Source organism: Lycium ferocissimum, chromosome 2, assembly GCF_029784015.1.
Source record: "Lycium ferocissimum isolate CSIRO_LF1 chromosome 2, AGI_CSIRO_Lferr_CH_V1, whole genome shotgun sequence".
NCBI classification, from domain to species: Eukaryota; Viridiplantae; Streptophyta; class Magnoliopsida; order Solanales; family Solanaceae; genus Lycium; species Lycium ferocissimum.
Window position 1 is genome coordinate 50,048,969 of NC_081343.1, and position 14,768 is coordinate 50,063,736.

Below are 14,768 nucleotides of genomic sequence, written 5' to 3' on the forward strand. Positions count from 1 at the left end.
TAGTTGATTGAAACTGGTTTTTTTTTTTTTTTAATGTAATAGTTGCTCCTAGTTTGACTTATACAAGTTAGTGAGTAGGAATTTTACCATGTACAGTTGAAGGTCAGCTTTAACTTTGTGCTGTAAAAGTTTTTTGGATGGAATAAAATAGACTTTCAACCAAAAAAAAAAAAAGTTTGCCTTATAAGGCAAAGTTTAAATTTTGTATGCCCCCTCCGGCAGACTTTTAGTTATGTTTAACTAAAAGTATGCCATGTCTTGAGGGGGCATTTAGTTATGCGGATCCGGCATAACTTTAACTTTTTCTTAAAGATTGTATGCTGGATCCGGCATACACTCCCCAGTTCTGCCTTGCGAAATTATTTTTTTATTTTATGCCTGAGCGGGGGTTCGAACCCAGAACTTCATGTATTCGCTCATCTTTCCAAGCAAAGGGCAAAATTTAAAGACCACAAATATGAAGGGCAAAATTTAAAGACCACAAATTTGAGGGGCAAACGAAGGGCAATCCGTGCAAAAAAATGGTATTTAACAGGCTAATGTATTGTGGTAAATATGTCAGAGCTCACATTACATTATTTTCAATTTGGCATTTCTTACAATCTGCAGAACCTGAAGCAAGAGCAGCTACACGATTCAAAACGCCTCTCAAACCAAATTGTATGAAAGACGTATCAAATATGATTAATAAACTCAAAGATTCATAGCAAGATGAGTTACAATATTTGCATAACAAAACAGTTCGAACCAAAAACTTAAGATAGATCCCAACAAAATGTATCATAACCACTCAAAGATTCATAGCAAGATGAGTTACAATATTTGCATAACAAAACAAGCAAAAACTTAAGATAGATCCCGACAAAATGTATCATACCCAGTCATAACCAACAAACTATGTTTTTACATCAAACACTACAAACTAGTAACTCTAAAAACTAATTTTTCACTTTTCGTTTAGGTCTCGGTATATTTTTCCCCCTTAGGGGGACTAAAAGTATGCCCCGGTTCCTTGCGAATTCTTGGCCCACCTAATTTCGGTAACCAATCCGGTGGGCTTCACACTCACTAATAGCTCCAGCATCCTGCGAAATTTAAAGATTTCAATATGAGGGGCAAAATTTGCCTTGCATAATCCCACAGTAGGGCACCATACCTACTACGGTGAAGATGATGATCGAACTCGTCCTTTGGGATTTCCAAGATGCCTTGGCTGATATATTCAGCAAATGCACATACATAGACTCCACAATCACTACGGTGAAGATGATGATCGAAAAAGAAAGAAAATGATGATGGAATGTATGAGAAAAGAATTTTTTATGTATGAAAACTATCAACGAGATGTTAAAAATTGCAAAAGACCATATTTCATAGAATAAATATACGTACTTTGATTCCGGATCTTGTTCTGGCAAATTCTCCACGAAGACATAATCCAAAGGATCAGAAACACCCTTCTCAATGTATTCTATGTTATTCTTCCAGTCTACATCATCCCTTTTGCCATAAAATCCAGTACTGTTAAAGAAGAGTGGTATCATTTTTGCCAGTTTTTGAACAATTTCTCTAACCGCACGAGTGTGCGCTGCACCTCCCGGGAGTGAATCATAGACATAAAGACACCTGCTTTGTATAGATAAAACAGCCAGCACCCAATGATGTTTCTGGCCTACATTAATCGGTATGAGCACATAGTCGACTTTATCCCAAGCGATATTTGCAAGCAACTTATACCCACGGATATGATTGAAACTAATACAACAATATATGATCGAAACTAACGGAATTGTAAACCCTAGATTACCTTTACTAATCATGAAATGGAACGAAACAGAGGAAAATAGAATGGATAATCACACACATGCGCACACAAAAAAACTGGAAATACAAAGTAGAAACCCTAAATAAACCGTCCAAATTGACTGAACAAGATGAAATTGATTGAAATGAAGATAGAAACACATCAATAAATATTCGAAACTAACACAACAATAGATGATTGAAACTATATGATTGAAACTACCACAACAATATATGATCAAAACTAAAGGAATTGTAAACCCTAGATTACCTTTACTAATGGTGAAATGGAACGAAACAGAGGAAAATGGAATGGAGAATCACACACATTTACATCAACATTGCAAACAAATTAGAGAGAGAGAGAGAGAGAAAATTTGTATGAGATAGTGGGTTAAGAGTAGAGAGGGAATATTGCAGAGGAGGAAGAGAAAAATTGCATTCACAGTTGGGCTAAGTGAACTGCCAAAGCCCAAAATCGTGGTGCGGTACTAAAGCCCAAAACGTGGTACAGTACTAAAGCCCAAATCCGTCATATTTCGTAAATTGTCGTTACGTTCCGTAAATAAGGAAAAGTATCATTATATTTTGTGATAAAGAGTCTTAAGTTGGTAGTCTATGTTATTTTCCCTTTAGTTTTTGTCTTTTGCCTAAAAATTCATGGGTTTCGGATCCGACCTCCTGCTCAGACAAAAATAAAAATAAAAAATCGCAAGGCAAAGGTTTAGATTTGCTAGGCAGTGGGCACAGTTTGTCTTATGCCTGAAGGTAAACTCTGCCTTGAGGTAGAGTTTGCAAGCAAACTATGCCTGATGGCTTGCAAAACTATGTCTGAGGCCTAACTTTGGCTTGCAAAACTTTGCATGCAGGTAGAGTTTGCAAGCAAATTATGCCTGATGGCTTGCAAAACTATGCCTGAGGCCTAACTTTGGCTCGCAAAACTATGCCTGTGGCCTAACTTTGGCTTGCAAAACTATGCCAGCAGGTAAAGTTTTGCATTCAAAATTCTGCCTAAGGCCTAACTTTGGCCCAAATAGGCCTAACTTTCCTACAAAACTCTGCCTTGCGATATTTTTTTTTTTTTTTTTTTGACTAAGCCGGGATTTGAACCCCAAACCTCATGTTATTAGGCGAAGGGCAAAAATTAAAGACCACCAATTTGCTGGGCAAAAATTAAAGACCACCCCAAAGTAAGGGCATTCCTGTGAATTGCCCTCAACAGATCGATCAAGTTCTTTAATGAATTGGTGAAGGGCAATTCGTAGGAATTGCCCTTCGGCTAATACCATGAGGTTTGGAGTTCGAATTTCGGCTCAGTAAAAAAAAAAAAAATCGCAAGGCAGTGTTTAATAGCAAACTTAGGCTTGCAGGCAAAATTTTACCTGCTTCAGGCAGAGTTTCAAACTCTGCCTAATATATATATATATATAGGTAGAGTTTGTTTGGACAAAACTCTGCTCTACGAAATTCTGCCTTGCGAATTCAAGTTCTACCTGGTGAATTTTTTTAAAATTTTTTACTGAGCAGGGATTCAAACCCGGAACCTATGAGTTTTAGGCCAAGGACAAAAATTAAAGACCAACCATTTGAGGGATAAAAATTAAAGAGCAGTGCATTTGAAGGGCACTCCGCACAAAAAAATGAGTGAAACTTACATAAATAGCTACCTTTTAATAGCTTCTAACAATTTATAGCTACTTTTTCTATATTTACAAACCGTAGCTAGTTTTTGTTGTATTCGGTTGTATTTCGTATTTTTGAAATACACGGAAATACAAAATCCCGGCTTAATAAAAATAGGTTGTATTTATGGAACGTTATTCTCTTCTTTCATTTTAAATGGTAAGTCAAATTAAATCAACCATGTATCACGCATAACAGCTGAAATTCCATAACAGCTCACGTTTCTCTCTCCAAATTACTCCATTCCAAACTTTTTGAATTCAAAAAAAAATCAGCACGATAATTTTTCAAAAATACAAATGTCTCCCAGAATACATAGTTTTTGCTGGATTCGGTTGTATTTCAATTTTTTTAATTACATGTAAATACACCAGCAACTGTATTTCGTCGTTTTGAAATACAGCGAAATATAAATGTCCCAGCGGTTGTATATCATTGTTTACAAATGTCCCATCGGAACATTCACTATAATTACACCAAAAAAAGATGAATACATTGAAATACAGCAAAAGATAAAAATTGTGAAAATAAAATGGAGTAAAAACAGGCTTTATATTTGGAATAGTTGTAAAAACAGGCTTTCACTATATTTACACAAAAAAAAGATGAATACATTGAAATACAACAAAATACAAAAATCGTGAAAATAAAGTGGAGTAAAAAATAGGCTCTATGTTTGGAACGTTCACTATATTTACACCAAAAAAAGATGAATAGATTGAAATACTGCGAAATACAATTCAAAGGAACTATTAATAGTGTAATAAAACATGTTTTAGCTCTCCATCAAGACTCTTTCATGAAGATGCATTTCTGTTTTCTCCATTAAGTAATTCCCTTAAACTTAAGGACGTAATCTTTAGCATAGTCCTTTATCATTGGCAAGTGCTTTTGGATTTAAAAGGAGTTGCGGTGCAAGGCCGGGACAAATAGAGATATGAAACATATTTGCTATAGTCCAAGAATCGTTATTCTGATGTCGCGAAGATCCTTATAGCATTGATCGTATTTGACCCCTTCTCCGATAAATATTAATTTCACAAACAAAACAAACTGTGCATATACGAGAAAGTGGGTTGGGGTTGGGGGGGGATAAAGTGGTGGTGGTGGTGCTGACGGTGGCGTTGGTGGTGGAGATGGAGGAGGGAGGGAGGGTAAGTGAGGGAAGGAGAGGAGAGGCGGAGATAGAGAAAAAGAGAAAGAGAGAGAGGCGGCAGTGAGGGGAAGGAGAGGAGAGGAGAGAATTTTTTTTAGGGTTTGGATAAGATGAAAAATTTTAAATGTGTAGTAAGGGAGAATAGAGAGGGGTATATGTATTTTTGAAAGTTATTGGATCAGTTATGGAATGTAATTTTGAAAAAGTAAAGCTACCAAAATTAAATAAAAAATAAGGTAGTTATTATTCATAAATAAGTCTTATAGGTAGTTATGACAAGTAAATTTTTCAATTTTTTGCGCGGAGTGCCCTTCTTTTGGGGTGGTCTTTAAATTTTGCCCCTCATATTTGTGGTCTTTAAATTATGCCCCTCATATTCTTTGGTCTTTAATTTTTGCCCTTCGCGAGTTCGAGTTTTCGAACCCTCGCTCAAGCAAAAATTAAAAAAAAAAAATCGCAAGACAAGGGTTGAATCGCGTGTATGCCGGACGCGATACTTTTTGTTAAGGAATTACAAATTTTATGCCGAACCCGGCATACTCATACCTTATGGGCGGACTTGGCATAAGTATGCGGTCCATAACTTTGATAATTTCTTCACAAATTATGCCGGTGGGGGCATACTTTTAATGGGCAAACTTTCTTCATCACAACACTTGCACATAACACAAATTGGTTCTACACTCAAGCCCCATTGTATGATCCTATTAGCAGTCAGCAGTCTTCCATGTAAGCACAATCACATTGTGAAATATATTTTGGTCGAGTGGCATGTTGAAACACCATAAATTTTCAGTTGACTCTTTCAGGATTACCTAATAATTGCAAGAATTTAGTTCGAATCAAGCTTTTTCCAGGTTGAGAAGAAGTATGCACTTGCTCCAGGATTCTCCAAGAACCAATAATTTGTCTAACCATCCAATATGTCTGCCAACCTTTGTTAAATTGGTCAAATCCTACTCTTTGACATAGTAGGCATGGATCCACTTTATCCATAAACTTTTATGCCGGACCGGCATAACTTTGTGAAGGAATTATCAAAGTTATGCGGATCCGCATACTTTATGCCAAGTCGCCCATAAGGCATAAGTATGCCGGGTCCGCATAACTTTGATAATTCCTTCACAAAGTTATGCGGTGGGGGCATACTTTTAATGGGCAAACTTTCTTCATCACAACACTTGCACATAACACAAATTGGTTCTACACTCAAGCCCCATTGTATGATCCTATTAGCAATCGTGATCTTCCATGTAAGCACAATCACATTGTGAAATATATTTTGGTCGAGTGGCATGTTGAAACACCATAAATTTTCGGTTGACTCTTTCAGATTACCTAATAATTGCAAGAATTTAGTTCGAATCAAGCTTTTTCCGGGTTGAAGAAGTATGCACTTGCTCCAGGATTCTCCAAGAACCAATAATTTGTCTAACCATCCAATATGTCCTGCCAAGCATAACGTTAAATTGGTCAAATCCTACTCTTTGACATAGTAGGCATGGATCCACTTTATCCATAAACTTTTATCGGACCAAGATAACTGTGAAGGAATTATCAAAGTTATGCTGGGATCATACTTATGCCAAGTCGCCCACATTAGGCATAAGTATGCGGTCCTAGATAACTTTTGTAATTCCTTAACAAAAGTATGCGGGTCCATAGCGAAATTTAAACTCGCCTTGCGATTTTTTTTTAAAATTTTACACGCGCGTGGGTTCGAACCTGAAACCTATGGGTGTTAGCCGAAGGGCAAATTTTAAAGATTTCAAATATGAGGGGCAAAATTTAAAGACCACCCCAAAAAAAGGGCAATTCTGCGAATTGCCCTAAATTTTTCAAAAAATGATCTGTTGAGGACGTAGGCCCGTGATGAGACTCGGCCCAATATGGCCATCTTTAAAATGATTTTGAAGGTGTTAATTATTGGGATTCTTAATGGGAAAGGAACACGAATAGCCATGCCGGTGAAACTATTGACACCCGATTACCCGAGAATCTTAACAGATATTTTTTAGCCTTTTCAAAATAATTCCATTTTTCAACTAATTTTAGCGTATGTATATAAACTATATCATTGTTGTGTATGTATAAAAAATGTATCATACGTATAGAATTGTGTAATTTGTGTATAATAAATATATAATTAACATATAATGTGTGTGTGTGTATACACACTAATGATACACATATTATACAATATTTACGCAAGCAAGGATTATCAGAGAAAAAATGAAAACCGCCGAAATTTTTTTCCGTCCGTATGAAACAACCAAGATAAACAACCAAGGATCTGATGATTTTAGTACAGAGTTTGATATTATGTCTTTATTTTTTTATCCGTGTGAATTTGTTTATCTAGTTAGGAACCCTAAAACGTGAATTCCCTAACCATAATCGGCTGCTCTTGTTGTTGTTGTTGTTGTTGTTTTTTTTGTTCTTCTTGAACTTCATGTTAATTATGAAAAAGAAGCAGTTTGACATTTTTTAAAATAAAAAGAAGTACGTAAATCTAAAAGGTGCAAAACTATTGGACTTCTTATTTTTTACCTTATGAGTTGGATTTTCAATGCCGTCTAATTAAAACTAACTTGACTAAGAAATTGAAACCTTACATTCATATCTTTATTAATAGCGTGGCAAATATCAGAATTAGTACAAACCTGTACTAAGATTCTAAGCGCAAACCCATTGAAATAAAGAACATAAATACAAGAACAAATATAATTCCTCTAGAGTAGTCATGCATAAACAGTATATCTCGTGCAAATATTATGATTATGTATACACATCATTACAAAAAGAATATTAACAAGAATGAAAACAGTTTAAAAATTATATTATATTATTACTTAGAGTGTGTGTATCGGTGTAGTTCGAACTTTTTATGTTTAATATCAAACCACAATAAATATTATCAATTTTTTTTTAATCTAAAAACCATGCTAATCAAATTACCAAAATAGAGGTCTAATTTCTTACATTGGTTTGATTTGATTTGAGTTGGTTTTTGAACACCCTAAGGCCAATATCTTTATGTCTCGAATTTTGTCCAGTCGCAAATTCAGGTGTAAATTTCGAACCGATACACTGCATATATGGAATAATACATATTCGTCCAAAAAGTGCATATAACACAACATGAGAGTGAAAAAAGTTATGATCTTTATGAACAATATATATACACGAAATTTTATACTATTTAATTTACAAATTTAACTTCTTTCAATGAGATCTAGAAACTTCAGAGAGCTCCACTAATTGAGTCCTTGTTGCACTCTTGTCTCAAATCGCCAAGGTAATGCTGATACATATATGACACAAAACCCCATATAGCCAACAACATTGACATCACTTTGATACCAGTCAACTTGTCATGAAGAAGAATCACAGCCAAAACAGGAGCCACAGGCAGACCTAAAATACTTATCACATTTGAAAATAATGAAGACACTTTGAAAATCAGCCCTATTGAACCAACTGTGAAAGCTTGCCAAGAAATAGCTGTTCCAATCAGATTTAAAAGATATCGAATTTTCCCTAATTTATACTCGTTCATTTCTTTGTCCAATTTTTTCCACTCCCCACTAGCGAAAAGCCCTATTAATATTGCCAATGTTGACACTAATGACTGATAAACTGACATTTCTATGATTAAACGAAAACTCTCCCTCTTAAAGATTTTTTGAAGAGCGAGTTGTGTAATAGAGAGCAGCAATGCAGTGCCAGCAGATGCTGCAACGGTGGACAAAAACCCGAATATATATTTTTTTGTAGACGTTTTATTGGACTGGACTCCAGAATCGTCGTTCTGGAGAACAAGAAGGGAAGAGGATGCGGTGAGAATTACTAATGAGTTCACTATATAAGGGGTGAATTTTTGTTTATTTAGGAAGAAGGAGAAAAGGGCATTGAATGCCAATTGACTAGCACAAATCAGTGAATAAGTTGTGACAGGGAGGTATTGTAAACCTATTGTGTATAACATGCAAGTTCCAGCTATGAATAACCCTAGTAAAGTGTAAAATGAAGCAACAACTAAGAAAGATGGTTTTTTTATTTCATTAACTTTATTAGTTTTTGTTGATGTGATAAAGAGGAAAGGGATGAGAACTGGGAAGCCTATAGTTTGTACTAATGTGGCTAACCATTTGCTATTTCCTCCTTTGTCAAAATATAATCTGCCTAAGAGTGTACCTATAGCTTGGCCAGATAGAACAAATGTTGAATAAATGACCATTTGGATCCACCATTTGTTCTGAATGAAAGCTGGAGCTTTAATTTCAGATCCATTCTGAGAGGTGATATGTTCCTTTTTAGATTCGTCACCTGCTGTGCAATAAAATCCCATAATAAATGACCAAGCAGAACAGATAAAAAGGTTCAATTTTCAGTCTTTTGTGCATGTGGTTAATTTCAATGTATGGTCATTAAACATTGTCTGTTATAGCAGTAAAGTGAAAACAATCTGATTTATCAAGTAACTTTACTCATTATAACTTTAAAGTCGCTAAGTTACTCATTATTATAATAGTAAAATCGGAGAACATTTTTTTAACTCACTAAAGTAACTCAACTACGTGTGCTATGCTCAAAATTACAAATAAATTTTACCCTATAACAATTAAGTCACAAATAAACTTTACGTTATATTTTACTAAAGTAACTGAACTTTCCTATGTACTATAACAAAACAAGTACTTAGTAGTTTATAATTTCATAGTTAACCTTCCTTTCCATCGAATCGATCATAACCACTACCTACATTCCAGGAAATTGTGCACCACAAATAAGAGCTAATAAAGAGACCCGCAATTCCATAGAAAGACATCACGATTCCTTGTGGGAAAAAAACGATTTGCTTGAGGCGGAAAAAAAGATATCAAATTTCTACCAAGATAACTGGAAGTTTCAACTAATAAGAAGCCTAATGAACCTAAAAAAAAGGATAAAGGCCCAGCAGAAATTACTTATTTTTCGAGACCCCGTTATAGTGTGCTGGTACAGTGAAATTAAACCAAATACAGTTCTAAGAGGAACAAACACTACTACAGGCAAAGGTTTACCACCGACATTTAGTGAGAAATTTGTGTTATAAAACATAATTTTTTCCACCTCATTCTCACCAAACCAGCTCACTGAAAAAACACATGATAGAAACAGGTTCCGTTGAAATGCTGAAAACCTTCCTGATTTTTTCGTGTAAAAACACAACTATATAGATTTCCCACCGACGTTAAGTGGAAATAGCCACTAAAGACTTTTCAATGGAAAACTAGTGAATTTTTTAGTAGTGAGAAATAGCAAAAAGATACAACTGCTACCAGAAGAAATGAAGGTAAACCCATAAAGAAACGAGAGCCAAACGTGTGTAATTTAGCACCTTTTTGGTAAGTCTATATAATTTTAATTTGCTTGACATATATACATACAGATAACCATAGAAACTGGAGTACTTGATAATTCGAAAACGGATCATGAGACAAGAAGCTAAGCTCACCTTGTACTTGTGATTGCACAACTACTGGAGAACCACCCATCTCATAGACTAGGGGAAAAAATTAAAAGAAAAAGGACTCCTTGTGGAACCAAGAGAGAAAATTATTATTATAAAAAAAGAAACTTGTTGATTTGTATCTTCAAAGCTAAAAGATAGGTGCAAAAATAATAAGGGCTCGTTCTTAGTTGATTTAAATAGCCACTTGTTGCAAATGGCAACTTCTGAATTTATGTTCAACTCTCATTAGATACATTAGGGAACAGAACAATTCATTGTTCTGGGCCAAATTTTGACACATGGTGTATAGGTATCCATCAAGTCCTTTCTCAAATTAGTAGTGATACCTCGTTTCGCGGTCCAATCCAGCTGGGTAGGCACTACTATTGTTGTGCTATAAATACAACGGAACGTCATTCTCTATCTATAGTACTGTCCACTTTCGCATTATCGTCTTGGAGTTTTTGTTTTTGACGAATAAATAAAAAAAGTTACATTCAAGCATAACCGTTCACTTAAATAATAGGCGACAAATATAAACTCTTTCTATAATGTATATGCATATAATACAAATACTTTAATAACTAGTGGAGTATATAAGTTTTGTATATATAACTAGTGGTTGTAACTATCTTTATTTAGCGATCAAATGTGTAACTTTCCCAATATATGATTGCACCATATATAGTTCAAAGTTCATCCTCTTCCTATCACTTTACTAGCTGAAGGCATAAAGTTTAAGAAATAAATATTTAGATTGACGGAATACCTGAACACTCATGCATGTAGACCCCTCGATTCTCTTTCTATATCATATGTTAAAAGTAGTCTTAAAATTTATTATCTTAAACGTGTATATAACATTTGTGTAACTATAGACTTATGTAATTATAAATAAATTGAGAAGTTTGAAGTTAATCTTTGTGTAAACTATACACTTATGGAATTATAAATAAATTGAGAAGTTTGAAGTTAATCTTTGTGTAACTATACACTTATGTAATTATAAATAAATTGAGAAGTTTGAAGTTAGTCTTTTTTACAATGTCTAAAAATGTATCGTTTCTTTAAATAAATTAAGAAAGAAAGAACGCAAGCCATATAGAAATAAAAGAGCATTGACTTTGCTCTCATTACACTTGTTTTTATTCCAATATATACTATCAAGGTTCTTTTATCAGCTAAAATCTGCCACCACCCTTGTCAGTTGGGAACTTTTCTTTCTCACGTCATACTCTTCTTTCATTAATCTTGTTTTATACGATTTGTACACATAAATTATTATACCTTAATGCATGAGAATCATAAACTCAAATGTCATGTTAATAATACTTAACAAATTCTCATACATTCAACACTAAGTATTGCGTTATACCAATGATAGATACCCGAGGGATATTTCTGCGAAACATGCTTATCAAAATGAATACACATTGGTAGGAAAAAAGACATGCTTAATTATCAAAGTACTTATAATTTAAAGGGAAAAGGTTCAAATATGAACTATTCGAAATGACTCATCTATGCCACTACTTAATAGCTTGGGTTCATTTATGTCATCGCTGTGAGACATTTGGTTCATTCGTGCCACTAACCACTAACGGAGTCCTACTACTACCAGAGTTTGCCACGTGACAATATTATCTAAACCCTTCATTACTTGCCGACTCCGCCCCTTTTACGAGTGGCATATGTAAGTCATTTCGTTAAGTTCAGTGGTACGGTATATTTGAGTCTTTTCCCAATCCCTAATAATACATGACTCTCTTGGATAACGATACTAACTTATGTTATTTTTCTGTTTACCATGACATTCAACCTTTTAGAATCATATTCCTACATAAACCTCTATATTTTCTAATTTTATGTAACAAACTTATAAGGACAAGTTTGTCTCTTATACTAATAACATTATTATTTTACATGAAAAAACTATACTCTCTGATTTAGTTGGATTGTGAACCTAATCTTATTATTCGTCATTCACAATTTTCACATACATTATGGCTCTTCAAAAAGATTTTAAAAAACGCATAAAATTTGTTTAATGAAAAAAAGAGATGGGTTTAAAAGAGAGTACACTAATGAGGTATAGCTAGGTGAAAAAGTACATATGAGTGTGTGAATTAAGACTGTGTATATTTTTTCATAGTGAAATGTGTATATTTTTTCATAGTGAAATTTGGGTATTATAAGGGATTGGAAAAAGGCCCAAATATGCCACTGAACTTAACGAAATGACTCACATATACAACTCGTGAAAAGGGGTGAGAGGGTCTGGGGTCGGTAAGTAATGAAGGGTTAGTTCATGCAATGTGAAAAAATCGGGTAGAAGTAGGGCTCCGTTAGTGGTTAGTGGCACGAATGAACCAAATGTGTCACGATGATGATATAAATGAACTCAACTATTAAGGAGTGGCATGTGTGAACCATTTCAGATAGTTCAATGACATATTTGAGTTCTTCCCCAATTAAAATATGCTTATCAAAGTACTCAATATATAAGGTGTTTTTTTTCAACAGAAACCTTCGTCTATTAATTCACTAAGGACATGATATGTGCGAAGGAGCGTACAACATCATTTACAATCCAACTTGGGAACATTATCTCCCAAGAACAACCATGCAACAAAGAAATTAAAAATTTAGCCAAGTTATGAGCGACAAATTTAAACCTCTAGGAGTTTGTACAAATGAACCCCAACGAGTGGCGTGGCCAGTGAACGAACTTTTAGATAGTTCGATGACATCTTTGAGTTTTTTCCCCAATTAAAATATGCCTATCAAAGTACTGAATATATAAGGTGTTTTTTTTTCAACAGAAACCTTCATCTATTAATTCACTAAGGATATGATATGTACGAAGGAGTGTACAACATCATTTACAATCTAACTTGGGACCATTCTCTCCCAAGAACAACCATGCAACAAAGAAATTGAAAATTTAGCCAAGTTATGAGCGACAAATTTAAACCTCTAGGAGTTTGTACAAATGAATCCAACTATTAACGAGTGGCATGTGTGAATCATTTCAGATAGTTCGATGACATATTTGCATTTTTTCCCCAATTAAAATATGTTTATCAAAGTACTCGATATATAAGGTGGTTTTTTTTCAGCAGAAACCTTCGTTATTAATTCACTAAGGACATGATATGTGCGAAGGAGCATACAACATCATTTCCAATCCAAATTGGGAACATTCTCTCCCAAGAACAACCATGCAACAAAGAAATTAAAAACTTAGCTAAGTTATGAGCGACAAATTTAAACCTCTAGGAGTTTGTACAAAGACGTATTGATCTAGACATAAAGACATGTTCCAAATATTTTCACAAGCTAGCTACATGCACGTTATGAGTGGCCTGGACATATTTCTTCAATATATCTACCGCACCTTTAGCATAAGAGAAGATATAAATTTTTCTCCATCCATTTTGTATCGCTTTTTTCCACAATTTGTCGAATTGCAAACTTTTCAGCAATTATAGACTTTCCAACTAATTGAATCGGAGATCCATGAACATGAATATATAAGGTACTCATGATCTTATAATTTTAACTCAAAACTTTGCAAATAGTATCAAAAAGCTCATGACAGTGGTAATCTTGCTTATGAAAAACAGTACTCCCACTAAACAAACCGACTCGAACACTTCTCAAGTCATTTTTTCTGCGGATTTCCCTTCAAAAGCACTAGTCTTTACTTTTTTGCCTCTCAAATTCTTTGGTCTTTAATTTTTAACCTTTGCTTAAAAAGTGGCCGGAAATGCTTCAAGATTCTGGGTTCGAACCCCCACTAAGTCAAAAAAAAAAAAATAAAAAAAAATCGCAAGACAAGGCTTTCACGAAACCTGTGCCTTAAGGCCTAACATTTGCCCGAAATTAGGCCTATTCGGGCAAAAGTTAGGCCTTAAGGTATAGGTTTGACTAAAGGCCTAATTTTGGGCGATAGTTTGCCTTAACTATGCATATTTTGCCTTAACTATGCCGTAAGGCCTAAATACTAACAATTTAAGAGGAAAAATTAAAGTCAATTTGAGGCCTTGAGTAGGAAAGAAGTGCCTTTCAATCCTGCAAATGACCCTTCTCGTTCACACTATAGATCACGTTTTCACGTGACACAAATTAATTTTTTTTTTTTAACTTTTCTTTCTTCGAGTTATTAGCATCTGGAAACCATTGATTATTAATACGAAAGGTAAAAATTAAATACTAACAATTTAAGAGGCAAAAATTAAAGACCAACAATTTGAGGCCTTGAGGGGAAAGACCAGTGCCTTTGAAGGACAATCCTGCAAATGACCCTTCTCAAGTTCACACATTATAGATCACGTTTTCACGTGACACAAATTAAATGCTGTTTTTTTATTTAACTTTTCTTTCTTCGGGTTATTAGCATCGGGTAGGTGAGTTAAATGGATTTCATATTTTTTGAAAGTGAAAGTAAACCCACAAATAAGTGATGTGACATGCCATTTAAGCAAAGTATTAAAAATATAATTTTAATCGGATATATACGAGTATATATTTTTCCGGTTAGAGTGACATTTATGTTGAATGATGATTAGTATTACTATTAACAATTAGCATTCAAAAGTGTCACAAAACCATTAACGCCCAATCATA

The 14,768-nt window shown here is 34.4% G+C and overlaps 2 protein-coding genes across 3 annotated transcripts; both read right to left on the bottom strand.

The window, feature by feature from the left end:
- Window positions 1-991: 991 nt before the first annotated feature.
- LOC132047695 (uncharacterized) lies at window positions 992-1,740 on the bottom strand. The gene is made up of 3 exons (XM_059438703.1): window positions 1,393-1,740; window positions 1,127-1,255; window positions 992-1,085 (listed from the first exon to the last, which is right to left on the bottom strand). The coding sequence occupies exons 1-3, from the start codon at window positions 1,542-1,544 to the stop codon at window positions 992-994; spliced, it is 375 nt and encodes a 124-aa protein (XP_059294686.1). The 5' UTR covers window positions 1,545-1,740.
- Window positions 1,741-7,705: 5,965 nt separating this feature from the next.
- On the bottom strand, window positions 7,706-10,412 carry LOC132042854 (purine permease 21-like). 2 transcript variants are annotated; one of them, XM_059433365.1, is made up of 2 exons: window positions 10,143-10,412; window positions 7,706-8,974 (listed from the first exon to the last, which is right to left on the bottom strand). In XM_059433365.1, the coding sequence occupies exons 1-2, from the start codon at window positions 10,180-10,182 to the stop codon at window positions 7,887-7,889; spliced, it is 1,128 nt and encodes a 375-aa protein (XP_059289348.1). In that variant the 5' UTR covers window positions 10,183-10,412; the 3' UTR covers window positions 7,706-7,886. The 2 variants fall into 2 exon arrangements, with proteins under 2 accessions (XP_059289348.1, XP_059289355.1); XM_059433372.1 differs by having other exon boundaries at window positions 7,706-8,971; window positions 10,143-10,409.
- Between the last annotated feature and the right edge of the window lie 4,356 nt (window positions 10,413-14,768).